This window comes from Aythya ferina, assembly GCF_964211825.1.
Source record: "Aythya ferina genome assembly, chromosome: 14".
In the NCBI taxonomy this organism is placed as follows: Eukaryota; Metazoa; Chordata; class Aves; order Anseriformes; family Anatidae; genus Aythya; species Aythya ferina.
This window is the reverse complement of record NC_140312.1, coordinates 4,568,251-4,582,961: the sequence shown is the minus strand read 5'-3', so window position 1 is coordinate 4,582,961 and position 14,711 is coordinate 4,568,251. Positions and strand designations below refer to the sequence as shown.

The 14,711-nt window shown below is 37.9% G+C and overlaps 1 protein-coding gene across 7 annotated transcripts in view; it reads left to right on the top strand.

Moving 5' to 3' along the window:
• The window catches only part of FAM13B (family with sequence similarity 13 member B), a 59,552-nt gene that overhangs the window by 17,553 nt on the left and 27,288 nt on the right, over positions 1-14,711 (top strand). For all 7 annotated transcript variants that reach the window (XM_084535226.1, XM_084535227.1, XM_084535229.1 and 4 more), the window contains exons 2-7: positions 5,581-5,747; positions 6,641-6,831; positions 7,254-7,466; positions 9,085-9,262; positions 9,884-10,028; positions 12,731-12,888. In XM_084535226.1, coding sequence (XP_084391352.1) covers positions 6,675-6,831; positions 7,254-7,466; positions 9,085-9,262; positions 9,884-10,028; positions 12,731-12,888 — 851 coding nt within the window. In that variant the 5' untranslated portion in view covers positions 5,581-5,747; positions 6,641-6,674. The remainder of the gene's footprint in view (positions 1-5,580; positions 5,748-6,640; positions 6,832-7,253; positions 7,467-9,084; positions 9,263-9,883; positions 10,029-12,730; positions 12,889-14,711) is intronic.

Genomic DNA, 14,711 nt, shown 5'->3' with positions numbered 1-14,711 from the left:
GGATGTTGGGATATGCCTCAGGAAGGCCTCTCTTTGTTGACGGGCTGTTTCAGAGAAAGTGTAATTCAGTTCCGTCTGCTGAAATTGCAGATTAAATTTTAATGAGAGGAAAATAAATACTAATCAATACATGGCTTCTTAGCTTGTAAATTTTAAAAATAATAAAACGGATGGAATTTTGGATTTAAATACCTCTTTCAGAAGAGCTTTCATGGGTTGCTTTCTTGCCTTTCTTCCATGGTAAGAACGTAAAGGCTTAATTTGAATAGTTTAATTTGTAAATTAGAAGGCTTGCTGCTTTATTTCCGGGAAACAAAAATTGCGTTGTAATTGCATTCTGTTAAATCCGATGTATTTTTTGGCTCTGGTTTTGTCGGTATAACCAGTATTTTCTGAGGTTATCTCAGAAGTGCTAGTGGCAGGCAGACGATGCAGAATTTCAGCTAACTCAGTGGAGGGCTGGGGTGTGTGTGAAGGCAGAGACGGGCGAGTGGTGAAAGCTTATTAATTAAAGCGCTGGTATGGCATGCTTCTGCTCAGTGCTCCTGTGACTGTGCGAGGCTGCAACAAGCTTGTTTCCTCTTGGTTCCCACTGAACCAGAAAGTGAACTTGTCAGTGTCACACGGAGAAATGCAGGGAGCAGGAAGATCACATCTGCTTGAAAAGACGTTTCTTCTAACATGGTTTCCTTCAACATCGCAAGTGGAATTCTGTACTTGTGTTTTTTTAAACATTGCCCCTCTGTGGGGATGGAAAAGGTCTTAAGAAAAATGTCCTGCTAAACTTAAAATAATAAGCTCGAGTGTCTGATTTGCTGATCCAGGTTTCTGGCTATAATGCCATTCAATGGCTGATTTTGCTGACAGTCAAAAAGAGGAAATCTTGCTTGTAAGAATCTATTTGAACCTCATCTTGCTGGTGATAAAACTTTTCTTTAAATAATTTCTGTTTTGACTACTCAAATCTATTGGGTACTTCAGTGTAGCTTTAAAATCGAGCGTTCTTTTTACATGGAGGAAATACTGTTTCTATTTATATTCAGGCGCTTACACAGCTTAACATGCTTTTAACTGTGCTCTTGAGACAAGTATCATTTGTCCTTTTCTGTGTCCCGGGTGGTGGTGGGGGCCTGTTTGTTTGCTTAAAGCTCCTTCTTTTCCTTTCTTTCCCCTTTTTTCCATACTGATTCTCCTGCCTTGACCTGGCCATCTTTTCAGTTGTGGCTGAATTAATTAAAATGAGCAAAATATTCTTTTCAGATTTGTTAGCTGAACAAAAGCTGGAAGTCAGTGGAGCAAAAGCTCTTCTGCCCCAAAGCATTTCATTAGCTGGGGATGCCAACAGTAGTGTGCAATTACAAATGGCATAGAAATCAGCAGCGTTCACTGTTACGAGTGTGACATTGAGTTTAAACAAAAAGCTCTCCATTTTCTTTTACCTCAACAAAAATTAAGAGCAAGGAGAAGAGTGCAGGTTGTCGATGAGCTGGCACAGTGTGCGTGGGGCACGGGCGTTTCCCAGGCAGGCCGGTTAGCCTCTGTGTGTTCTCCTTGGTTATTAAATGGAAACTAAACACTAATTTTTTGAGGCACCTTAAAGTTAAAGCGTGGATCCTCTTTGTCCCGGGGGGTGGTGAGTGGCAAGTGGCTTGCGCCGTCCCTCGGTATGGGCACCTCACAGGACAGCAGCGTCGTGGGCTGCAGAGCCCAAGTCTGAACCCGAGGTGCTTTTCCAGACAGGTAGGGACAGGAGACTTTGTTGCCCTGCAACACTTCTTCCATCTGACAGCCTTCTTGTGTTTTTCTTACTGTTTGCATGTTACACAAAGTCACTGGTGGTGTCTGCTAATCCCACAAAATGCCGAACTCTAAGACAATGTATTAAAAATAGAGCAGAACTGCAGTCGCTGTTAGCTTTGGTTTTGGTTTCACAGGCGATGTGAAGTACTTGCTAGATAAAGAAAATAAGTAGATAAAAGAATGGCTTAACTAGTTGAGATTTGTGGCCAAAATCCTAAGTCTAGAATGAATGTTTTCATTCCTGTAGCATGGTTTCAGTTTGTAGCCTTTTTAGTTTGTTTTACTTTTAACTTCTTGTTTTTTCATTCCTTTATTTTAAGAAGAGTTGTTGGAGCTCTGAGGACTCGAAGTTAAAACGACATCCGTACATTTGTAGTTCAGCTACTAAAGTAAAAGCTGAACTAAACTGAAGCCTAAACTTTCATATGTATTCCTCAAATATCGACAGTTAGCCATGTATTCTGTATTTCCTTTAGTGGCATTTCATGTGTGGGTGTGAATACTGCTTTAGTTGCCAAGATAAGTGAGTGATATTATGATGTCCAAATGAGACTTTTGGGGCAGTTCTCCCAGCAGACTTCATGAAATACTTGCCTGATTTTATTAAAAAAAATAAATCAGATGAGAGCAATGAAGTATGCAATACAGAATGAAACTTTGTCTCACCCTCATTTAAGCTGTTTGAACTCAAGATGTTGCATAAGACATGTTTTTTTTTTTTTTTTTTTTTTCCAGCCTCTTGAAAAATTCTGGAATGAAGTGTGGTGACAATAATGGGTGCTTTTAATTTTTTGTAGTTAAGTTTTAGAAAATATTATTGTAGTTCAGGGGATCTGCATAAACGTTTGCAGTAGCAAGGGGAGGAGACCGAGAAAGGTGTAATGAAAATATTTATAATAAAAAATGAAGTCGTTGGTTTTTTTTATTTTTTTTATTTTAAATTATTATGTTTCTGTAGGACTTATGAAGCATTTAGGTTGTGAACTGGGCAGAAGTGCATGTTCTAGAAGGTCTGGGTAACACAGATAAAAGAATAGTTGAAGGAATGGTTCAGCTTCTGGTTACTGAGATGTTTGATCATGGAAACAACCAGCTCAGTATTGCTTAGTAAAAGCAATAAAAGCTCAGTGCAGACTCTAGAAATACTGAAGGCTAGATATCATATCCTAGGTTGCAGACTCGTCTCCATGGAAATGCACATCCTGAGCCAAAGCATGGGAAGGCTGTTAATATAAAGAAGTGGAGACGTAATATGTAATTATTGACAGCTCCTGAGCCTGCCTTTTGGTTGTAGAATGGTAGAAATAACAGGAAATAAAACTTGATGGAAATCAGGTAACTGAAAAAAATATCTAGCTTTTTCTTGAGTTGGTGAATATCAAATATCCCAGCCTGTGATGGTCACACCAAAGCCTGTACTGAAAGGCACAAGACTTGAATGCACTGAAAATAAATGAATGCCTGTGATATATTCAGTTATGCATGTATAAGGATGTTTGCATCTGTGCGGGTGAAAGTCACTAATTCATCTAGGTGATGATGAGCTGTATGAAACTTCGTTTGAAGTATAAACTTGGCTTGTAAATCTGGTTTTGCTCTAAAATGTGAGACAACCAGGCTGTTTCAACGTCATTGGTACATTGCCAAGCTAGTTAAAATGAAGTCTTTTTTTTTTTCCATGCCTCCTGAATGAAATTAATATTCAGGCAGCGTGTTTATCTTCAGCACCTGGTAAAAATGGCTGATGCTTTCGTGCCAGCTAACTAAGCACAAAGTTATCCTCTGCAAGAGCTGTCACTCCGTATTGTTTGTTTGGTGCTGTGGTACTAAGGAGTAGTTGCTTCTAATTTGCTCTTTTTATTAGGTGCTGTTGGTTTTGAGGGTTTGTTTGTTTGTTTCTTTTAGCAAGGCAGCCTGGAGCATTGTGGCAGATCCATCAAAGATTTTTCCCAGCTGCAATTAACCCCAGAGTTGGGTAATGTGAGTCTTTCTGGCTTGTTGTGGACGGGTTGACTTCGGTAGGACGTGAGAAAATAGGCTGTTTGCAACTCGGTATTTAAAAGTTGCAGGGTGTATTGGGATTGATTAAAATCTACTTGCACACAAAGATTATGCTGATTATCACCTAATACACCAAAATAACAAGAATGGCTGGGCAGTGTCTTCTTAAAGCATAGGAGAGTCAAGAAATGCAACTCACTATTGAAATCTGGCAGTCTCCTTTAGTAACCACGAATACCCAATGACAGGTTTGAAAATAATTGATAAAAATGGTAAAGCTAGTTGACTAGAATATAACTCCTGTTGTCTGTTGTCAGCACACCTGGAGTCCTGATCTCAGAGCAGGATCACTTGTGCAAGACACATTTACAGCCTGTGCATAATGTGAGACAGTAGGGAGCTAGAGATGGATGACAGAACAGGAAAGGATATTGGGCGGTGTTGCTTGCTTTCATAGGCAAAGATTTCAACACCTGTAAGCCTGAAATATGTGTGGGTTTTTTTGTGTCCAAGCTTCTGCAAAAAAGTTTTGAGCACCAGAATGAAGCAGTATTGTGTAGAGTTTATGGCAAACTCCCTCAAAACATGGTTGCTGTTTGGGGAAGACTGGGAGCTGGAAAGAGTTATTTACTCAAAAATAAAGTAGGAAGAACACTGGGTTCTTGATGTCATAGGCTAATAGGTGGCCGTGTCGTTTGGGTATTGAAATGAGAGCAGCAGGTTGTAATAACTTGGAAGATGAAGATGAAATTAATTTGGGCTGATACGGAATATAGGCAGGAGCCAAGGTGGAGGAACAAAGTGAGGGTACTTCCAAGAAGTCGGTCAGGTGAATTCCCATACTGATCTCTAATTTCAGAACTGTAAGGTTTTACTACCTATACCTTAAAGCCAAGAAAAGCCATTTTATTGTCTAGTTTAGGTGGTGTGTTGTCTTCGTATGTATACGTATTCACCATGAGCTAGTTTTGCCTGGTTATCCCAACCCATTTATAGTTGCTTCAGTTAAATAGAACCTGTAACACATGAGAAAAAGAGCAAGATGACCCTTTGACGTTAGACCAGCTCCACTGTGTCATGAGGCTTCAATCTAAATTTTTAATACCTCAGAAAACAAAAGAAAATATCATTTGGACCCACAGCTATCTTGTGAACTGAGAACATAGTAAATATTCAGATTTTCTGGAGTCTTAAAGGTGTTCTAAAAAAAAAAAAAAAGGTTCTAGGGAATGTGACCTTTTATCTGGATCTGACAATTATTTGCACTTTGAACTGGCAGCTGGGATGTATAATCAACCTTCTAGAAAAGATGATCTGGAAACTGGTTGACGTTGTATGTTGCTTCATAGTTGACTTCATTCATGCCAAGCTTACATTTAAAGGTAGTGTGTTTAAACTAGTGCCTGGGATCCTTTATCCTTTACAAAATTGTGCAGCTGTTAAATATTTCAGTATGGTAGGTACTTTAAAACATCCTTACCAAGCCTACTTAGGAAGAAGAATGAACAAATCTGAAAATAACAGAATTTTTATTTCATAATGAAGACAGAGATGTCCTGTACTGACTTTTGCTTTAAGATTGGTTAACTCCTCAGTAAAATATGGGGGATTGGCTTTTTTGCATGCTCCCTTCTAAGATGTGCTAACGTGATCATTATGCTCAGGGCAGGAAATTGATGACTTGATGAGGAGAATTCCTCAAATGTGATGTTTAGGCTTGTGACTGAGCTTAAAACTGTTGAAAACCATACAGCCTAATCATGTTTTCCTTATTTTCAGATTAACTGCTGAAGTACTGATCGAGTTCTGCTATTCTTCAATGAGGAACTACAGGCTGATCTTTTGCCATAATCTTAAACAACCATAAATGACAAAAGAATGCTTGGTCAGTGAGGGCAGCTGGCGCAGAAAACGTTTTTCAAACTCGGCTGTTTAAGTACTCTGAGGTAAGTTTCCTAAACTACTTAACCCATTTTAAAAAAAATAATATGGGTTTCAGTCTTTCTAATCTATTAGAATTTATCAATCCATTAGCAAAGCATTAAGTTGCTTACTACCAACCTCCTTCTTCTTTTGTTTTGAAAGAACAGTTTTTTCTTTGCTAGAATTTTTCTGGTTTGACAGGATAACAATTTAACCGAGTGACTTATACTGCCTTTGGTAATACCTTTATCTAACTACATCCTGTATCAAGCAAAGACTTGCAAGTAATGTTTCAGTTTCTGCATGATAAGAATTTTATCACTTAGCAGCTAGAAACTTGTTTTGAAGGTTTTTATGTTCAGCAAAGTTTTGAATTTGATGCAGGTGGTGAAAGGTTTATTGTGTAGAACAGAAAATGCCAAACCTGTTAGATACTGACTGCAGTGCAGTTCTGTATCACCAAATACTTGCTTCCTTTCATGTAGCTAAACATTGAGGTTTTGTTTTGGTGTGATCCACTAGTTTCATTTCCTCTGGAGTGTCATTTGAGGTAGATTTTTTCAAAGCCTGACTGGTAAATACATTCAGAAAGCATACTGAAGAATCTGTCTCTCCAAAAGTATCCCAAAACTTACTTGAGTAACAATATAGTGTTTAAGAATTTCTGAATTTCCTTTGTTGCTGTGTATGTGCTCTTCAGTCCTTTGCTGAGAATTTAACAGAACACCTCAGCAGCTACTGATCTAGTTAGCTCTATTGGGAGTCATTATGGAACTTTTCACAGAATCAGTGCCCTTATTGAGAGAGAGCAGAGGATATTTGTATTAGGTAGTTAAAACAAATTGTGCTACAGATTGGTACACTCAACACTGTGCACTGAAGTATGATTTTAATTAAAATTCCTCTTATTTGACAGAAAAGACAGCTTTGATTTTTGGCTGCAAAAAGATATGAGGAAGAGCTCCTCCCCTTCCTTGAGTAACTGCAACTCTGTTCTCGCTAACAAAATATTTGGAATTCCACTTGATGAGCTGCAGCAAGAAGGGCAACCAGACAATGAGGTTCCATTCATAGTCCGCCATGTAGTGGACTATATTGAGGAACATGGTATGTATTACCTTTCTGGTTTTAAAATAATATGCTTATCTATTACTATTACAGAATAGGCTGATATTTGAAAAGTATTTATTTTAAGTTACTTCTATTAAATCGGTTTGGATTTTTGTACTTTCTTTGGTGATAAAAGCTTTCTTGCTCTATTCCTTCTGTTAAGTGTGATTACTCCTGTTCTCCAGAAGACATTGACCCAACCACCTTAGTAGAGTACATTATAGAAAACTGTGTTTGTGGTACTGCTAATATTTATGTTGTTATTGTATTGTTAGCTGGGCAGAAGAATGTGTGTGCTGGGAAAAGGGCTTGCAGAACTGTGGTCAAGAAAGTCATTCAGTATGTGAATTGTGTGGATCTGATTATCAGTAGCTTTATCTATGCTAGATCCAAAAGTTTATAACTTCCTTTTAACACAGGGGGTCTGGAACAAGAAGGACTTTTTCAAGTCAATGGGAATGCTGAGACAGTGGAGTGGCTTCGGCAACGATATGATAATGGAGAAGATGTGGACCTGGTTAAAGAAGCAGATGTACCCTCAGCTATTAGCCTTCTTAGATTTTTTCTTCAAGAACTTCCAGAGCCAGTTATCCCAGGCAGTTTGCACACACACTTGATGCAACTTTCTCAAGGTAAAATTTATTTTTGATGGAGTGTTTTCCCTTTTTAAGAGTAAAAAACATTATAAAATCTAGATGTGTAGTGGCAATACAGATTTTTTTGTTGTTCTGTGTAATAGCCTGTGAACTAGGAGGCATTCAAACACTACCCTTTCTAAGCGTAAAAGTCCAAATAAACAGGCCTTTGAATCCACACTGAGTTTCCTTAGAAGACACAATTTATCCAACAGGTAGGATGACTGTGAAGCTGCCAAATAGGATAAATTCCAAGTATTCTATGTGCTTGTCTGTGAACCTGGGACACTCGTCAAAGCCACTGAATTCAAGTTGGCTTTATATATACCAGACAAGGAAGCTCAAGCCCTATACTCATGTCATATTTGCTCTCCCACTGTGGATTACTATTAAGTTTAAAATTTAGGAGGAAAAAAAAAACACCCTGTTGTCCATTTCACTTTCAAATTCCCACCTGTATTCCTACAGTATTTTCTTTGCCAATTCCCAGCTTGTTTATGTGTTTCCACTATCGTGGGTCTTCTGGCCTCTGCTGGGTTTTGTGGTGTTAGAGCTGATTCATAATTTGACTATTTAACACACTGCCGCAAGACAAATGTTTTAACTAATGCAACCTCAAGAGGTAGGAGACGTCAGAGTTCCACACCCTGTGACATAACGGATGGTTTTGCTGGTTGGAACTCTGCAGGAGTTTTGCTCATCTTCCAGTGTTGCCTAGCACTTTTCTGCTGCTGGGCCTGTGCTTAGTAAGAATCACATTTCTGTCTGTTTTGATTTTATGTTGAATTAGTTCATGTTTAGTCCTGCTCAGGGTAGAATTTATGCTACATCTAGTCACTGGTGAAATGGAGGGTCGTCTCCAGCAGTGAGTGTGATGGTGCTTCTGTTTCCTCCCATGATAATCCGTATGTTCTGAAACTTTGAACACGGAGTCATTACATGGCTGAACGCTGATATGTTTCTTCTACAGCACCAAATAGTCTTCTGCTGGAAACAATTTTTGGAAGCTGCCGACCAGAGAAGCATGTTAAAACTTGAAATTCTGTTCGTGTGTTTGTTGTGTGCAGTAATGGGAAACTGACGTAGCTCTCAGTGGATGAAATTTCATTAGTGATATGTTTCTTTGATTTGCATTGCTGAAGTCATGGTTCACTGAGCAGCTAGTAAACTTTTTTTTTTTTTTCCCATCTGAAAAAGATGATAAAAGAATTGTTAAGTTGGTAATGCAGAAAGCAGCTGGCTGTTCATTTGTCAGCTAATAGTGCTATGCACTGTGATTTGTAGTGTTACCTTATCAGGACTGGAAATGGGATTGTGGTGTGATAAAGGAACACAATGTCTGCGACATGTAAACTATAGCGTGGAACCTCTGTCCCAACCCAGTCTTTGAATAATAAGGTGACTGTGAAAGGATTTCTTCCACCCACCCCAGACAGATACAGCATGAAAGTGTGACTGTACAAATGCAGTTCAATTTCTGACACTAAGTGGGCTGACCAAAGTGCCTGTACTTCAGAGAGAAGTAATTGTTGCCCAAATCAAAAGGTTGATTGATTTGAAATACATGCTTTTTCAAATTCTATTTTGTGATTAAAATATTTTTATTTTTTTCTAGATTATAATAATGAAGATGAATTTGGAAGAAAATTGAGGTTCCTCTTGCAGCAGCTTCCACCTGTTAATTACAGTTTGTTAAAGTTTCTGTGTAAATTTTTAGCCAATGTAGCATCACATCATGAAGAAATTTGGTCAGCAAGTTCTTTGGCTGCAGTCTTTGGCCCAGATGTTTTTCAGTAAGTTGATTATAAAGGTTTATATAGTGTTTTTATGTGCATTTGACAATGTAAATTTGTAGTCCAGAGTCTTTCCTAGTCCCTGAGTAACAGCAGCACGTATGCAGTTGCTTTGGGCAACATTCTTTCTGTGTCTTTCCCCAGCACCATATTACAATTTTTTGCTTGGATTTGAACCACAGCTTGTATTGGAAGCCACAGATTTGATTGTTATATTAGTGTACACCGAGGTTCAATTTCTCTTTTTTTTTTTTTTTTTTTTTTTTAATTTTTTTTTTTTTTTAATTTTTTTTTTTTTTTCAGCAAAACATTTTAGGAAGGAAGCCATTGAAGTGCAAGTATATAGTGGGGTTTCCTTTTTACAGGCAAATAATTAAATTATAAACATTCCTCATGAACAGTTAACTGACTAAATAGGTGTTACTTCACCACTTCTAAATATAAACTAGTATTAAGATTTATAATACACAGTAGTGTGAAGGTGTGCTTAAAATTATGTGTTCAGAATGGAATAGGGATAATGTGAAGTGTAGCCCTTAGTCATGGAAGCCATTTTCAGGAGTTTTGGGGTGAATTGGCTGGATTTTGATTTTTAAACTAAAACAGTGTTGAATTCTTTAGCATTTACACAGATGTGGAGGATCTGAAAGAACAAGAAATAGTTAGCAGAATAATGGCGGGACTTTTGGAGAACTACTATGAATTCTTTGAAAATGAAGAGGAAGATTTTTCATCTACTAATGATTTAAGCTCAATAACTGAGCAGGTAAGAACATTTTAATTGGCAATTGTTTATCCCTTAAGTATCTGTCACATCAATTTATGTGTATGAAAGGTACATAGCAATAGTTTTTTAATGTCTTTTGGTAGTTTCGTGCAACCTGACAAAAAGTAGTATTTCGTTAAATGCATTTTCTTAACATGGATGTACTTCCTTCCAAGCAACAATTCTGCAAGCGTATCTATGCCATATAGGAAAATATTTATGAATTAAACCAACAATAACATCCTACCCAATATGGATATATGTGCTATATATGAACAGTATAGCTTTTTAATTACCTTTCAGGAGTGGAGAACTTTTTTAAGTGAAAGCAGAACCCCTCCCCCCCGTTGTTGGTCTTGGTCAGTAGTATGGGTAGAAAGAAACATGCAGGTTCTTGCACTCCACTTAATTGATGGTATCAGTGGTGGTTCCCTATACTAAAATTTTGGAGTGGTGTTTCTGATTCTAAGACTACAAAACACTTTGATATTAGTGGGGAAAAGTTTTGGAATCAGAGAAACAAAGTTGAGTAGAAGATAAATGTTCTGCATCTTAGTATTCAAGCACCAGGTTGCCAGATTCACCTGTTCGTGGTACTGATGGTTTCCATTATCACCATTTTGCCTTCTTTGCAACAAATTTAACTTTGTAGGGTAAAATACTGTGTCATGCTGAGGAAAATAGTCTATTAGGAGGGAAATGAAAATGTGGTGTCATGATACAGCCTTCTTCAGCATGGCAAATATGTTGCATTGTAACAAGACATATAAATGATAATGCACGGAAGCTCGTCTAATCAAAGCCAGGTTCCAGGATTGTTAATGAAATCCTGGATCAAACCCTTGCTCAGAAATGTGAAAAACTATAAACCTAATTTTTTCTTGTTCAGTTACCTTAAAATGGTGTATTTTCTTTAAAGAGAAAAAAAAGGAAAAAGAATGAGTAACTTTCAGTTGTTAAGTAAGGTGATAGGAAATGCTGAGTTTTTAAACCCTGACTATCCCACAAAGCCCTCTTCCAGCAAGACGGGTAAGGCAAGTACTAGTGCAGCTGGTTGCTTCCTCTTTGCTGCAGCAGATATCTCACCCGTTGGTCTGGACTGCCAAGCGTGGGCAGCAAGTTCTGGATCGAGCAGCGTCTGCTCTGCTAGCTCTTCAAGTGGATTGCTGCAACTTTGCAATGTTTGATGTCCCTTCAACTCTTAGCAAGAGCCTCTCAGGCACTGAGAGCTGACGTTGTCCTGCTGCATACAGGAAGCTGTTAAATACAGCTGAGCTGGATTTAACTTCTGCAACCCAAGGCTGAGAACTATTGCCTTAGGTTACGATGACTGTTCTTTACAGTTAGCTGGTCTTTGCTGTCATGCTTTAAAATTACTGACTTATCTCTGATTCATTATATACTTTGGCAAAACTGCTTCCCGAACAGTGCGTGTGTGTGGTGTGGTTGTGTGGGTTTTGTTGTTGTTTTGTGCTGTTTTTTTTTTTTTTTTTTTCTTTGAGTTTTGAGGTCTGGCAGGGTGTCCCTATAATTTCATGGTGTCTCCACCAGATGTCAACAGTGCACTTCTGTTGGGTCCTGCTCCCTGCGGGACTGGTGTGAGGAGTTTTGGGGTGGTGTTGCTGTGCAGAAGGGCTCCTGTCCATACAGGACACAGCCTTGCTTGAAGCTAACTGTGGGTGGGCTTCCACATGCTTCACTGCTACATCCTCATGCAATTGCAGAAGAAAATCAGGGGTAAATAAATCACTCCTCCTGAATGTAGTGCAATATAACATACCACACCCCTTTAAAAAAACAAACAAACAAACCAAACCAAAAAAACACCCTTCTCTGTTGTCTTTATAATCTTAAACGTTGCTTAAGTTTCAGTTTTCTTAGTTCAGTGTTTTTTGTTTTATACTCACATGGCAGATTTTATAAAGCCTGTTTTCTGTAGACTGTTACTGATACTTCGATTTTTTTTGGGTATGTGGGGTTGGGAGGTCAGTAATCAAAGAGGGATTCTTATGAAACAAGTAAAATCACTTTGTGTTTACCTGTTTGCTTTAGACATAGTTGCTTTTTTTAAAAAAAAACGCATCTGAATTAATTTGTCATTTGACCATATTGTTTTAGTTTCTCAAGTGACTTTGTTTTGCTGCTTCAGTAAAAACATCCTCTGCATTTGGAAACTGAGAAACAAAAATAGACAATGGCTTCACAGAAGGAATTCTCAATACTCTTGCATTTGCCATCATAAATATTCATTTACTACTTCAAAGTTTGGGTTTTTGGATTTCTGTACTGGCTTCCATAAAAGGGTTTGAAAATGCTTCTTACATACAAATAAGAGGAAAATATCAGTCCCTATTTTTGGGTAGAGGAAGAAAGGTTCTGTGCCACATGACTTACGTGTAGCCAGGGTTTTGATGTTTCTTGATTCTGCTTGTATTTATTTACTGCATAAAGGTACTTCTCTCTTTAATTTTTGTCTAACATTTCAAGTGGGTTATGTAGCTGCTTTTTTTTTTTTTTTTTTTTTTTTAGGGTGTAGAGTGTATGTTTTGCATAAAAGAGGCATAGCGTTCCTGATATTTCTGAAATTGAAGAATTTTCTCCTTTTATAAATACCATTTTTTATATCTCTCATGTTCTTACAATTCTTTGGACCTCTTAAAAGAGCTTTACCAGCCATTAACTGTGAATAAATCTTTGTACAGATAAATGATCTCTTAGAAGAGGAGGAGGATGTAAAGCTTGAGCAGTCAGAAGAACTTCCAGAAGATGGCACAGAGAAACCTGTTGAAAGGCCAGCTGTGGTGCATCTAGATATGACAGAGAGTATCTCGGATTCCAGGAGTGTTACAGCATCAACAAGGTAACATTTTTCTGTCTTGGAGTTTGGGTTTAAAATACGGCATGTAGTTTGTTGCGTGTGAGAGTGGAGCTGTCAGACTTCTGTTTGTGGACACTGAAATGCACCTCAAAAGCTTACAAAGTAGGTGCAGTTCTTGCGGTGAACTGTGGAATAAAATAACTGTTCCCAAATTCAGTAGAAGGCCTGTAGAAGTCAGATTGGATTAACTATGATGATTTACTTGGAGAAAGGGGGAAAAATGGCCATATTTAGTGAAATTGTGAAGTGGTATTTAAACAATAAATATAATAAATACAATAAAAACAATAAAAAAGATTCTGTAGATACAAACCCTTCTGTGCCATCTTTCCACCACTCCCTTTCTTTCTATTCCCTTCCAACAAGAAATATGAGGGTTATTTCTTGTCACATGCTAGTGGGCATAAGTGTCCTTACACGACCCTAATTCATTCCTAAACCCATGAAGTTTTGTTTATCCAGTTCAGTTTTTTTTCTTTTTAATGCTCAGTTTTGTCAAGTGTTAAATGAAAGTGCTTTCTTATTTTACTGTAGTACGCAGAATCTATTTCATAAACAATTATAATGAAGTCTCTGTAGGTGTGATTACTTTCTGAAAATATTCTAGAAAGAAGAATCACCAGGGTCGAAGGGGATCAAGATATGACCACTAGGACTGTGTTTGTGAAGAGCTAATAGTGACTGTTAACGATTTTAGCTTGGAATTTAGGGGAATAAGGTTCTGGAATGGCCCTATCAGTAGGAGTAATGCAGAGGAAATTTTGAGGAAATTAAAGGTGGCGTTTTGAGAGGTTAAATGAGATTTCATAGAAGGGGTTGCATGCAACTGCACAAAATTTGATTTGAGGATCCAGAAAATTTTCTTAATTTGAATTGAAAAGAAGACTCTGGATGCCCTGTTCAAATACAGCGTTATACATGTAAAAGTTGACTATTTCATACATTTGTAAAACACCTGAGCATTCTTTTTGAGTTCATTTAAACCCTGCTAGCTAAATTTAACTCCGGGTTGATGTTTCTTTGTTATATCAATATGAGTGATATGACTAACGCTTATGCACAAGCTGAGGTTTAATTTAACTGGTTTTTAGAAGAACGCATAGAAAGGCAAGGTCTCACATTATCTAAATGGGTGTAACTACTGCTGAAGCTGGGAGACCTGTACTACCTGCTGAAGAGCCCGACTCTGGAAAGGGCTGTGTTTGGATAGGCTGTGCTGGTAAAGAGCTGTGAGCAAGTTTGGGAGCTGCAAAGTCTAATACAGGCAGGAGTATTAGAGTGGGAGTGAGCTTTTAATTAAGGTATCCTCATTAAAGGTGATGCATAAACTTAAAATTGTACTTGTCTGAGAGCTTATTTGTACTTGCTTGTAATACACAGGTTCATATTTTATTTGCTTGTAGTACACAGGCTTTTTTGGTCTGCTTTACTTGTACTTAGAGTTGACATTTTATGAATGGAATTTTACTTTTTCCCTTACGCAGCACGTATTTCAGTATGGGCGTGTAGCAACTTGTAGGGAAGGGTGAGGAGGAATCTGTAAAAGAAGTGCAACTAAAAGCAGCCAAATGCAGGGAGATTCAGGAGTAGGTGTAGTGCCTAAGACTGGGTCTTAAGATGGCTTGGATTTCAGGTTGAAATCTGTTTAGTTGCTTTGCTTCACACTTCTGCTTCGTTGCAGGAATTTGTAAAATGTAAAATAATGAAAAAAACATCCTTCTGTTTTATAACTAAAATCATACTTTAATTATATCCTTGGCAGTAAGGCAGCTGCTTAATTTTAGCTTGACTTGAATTCAGACAAA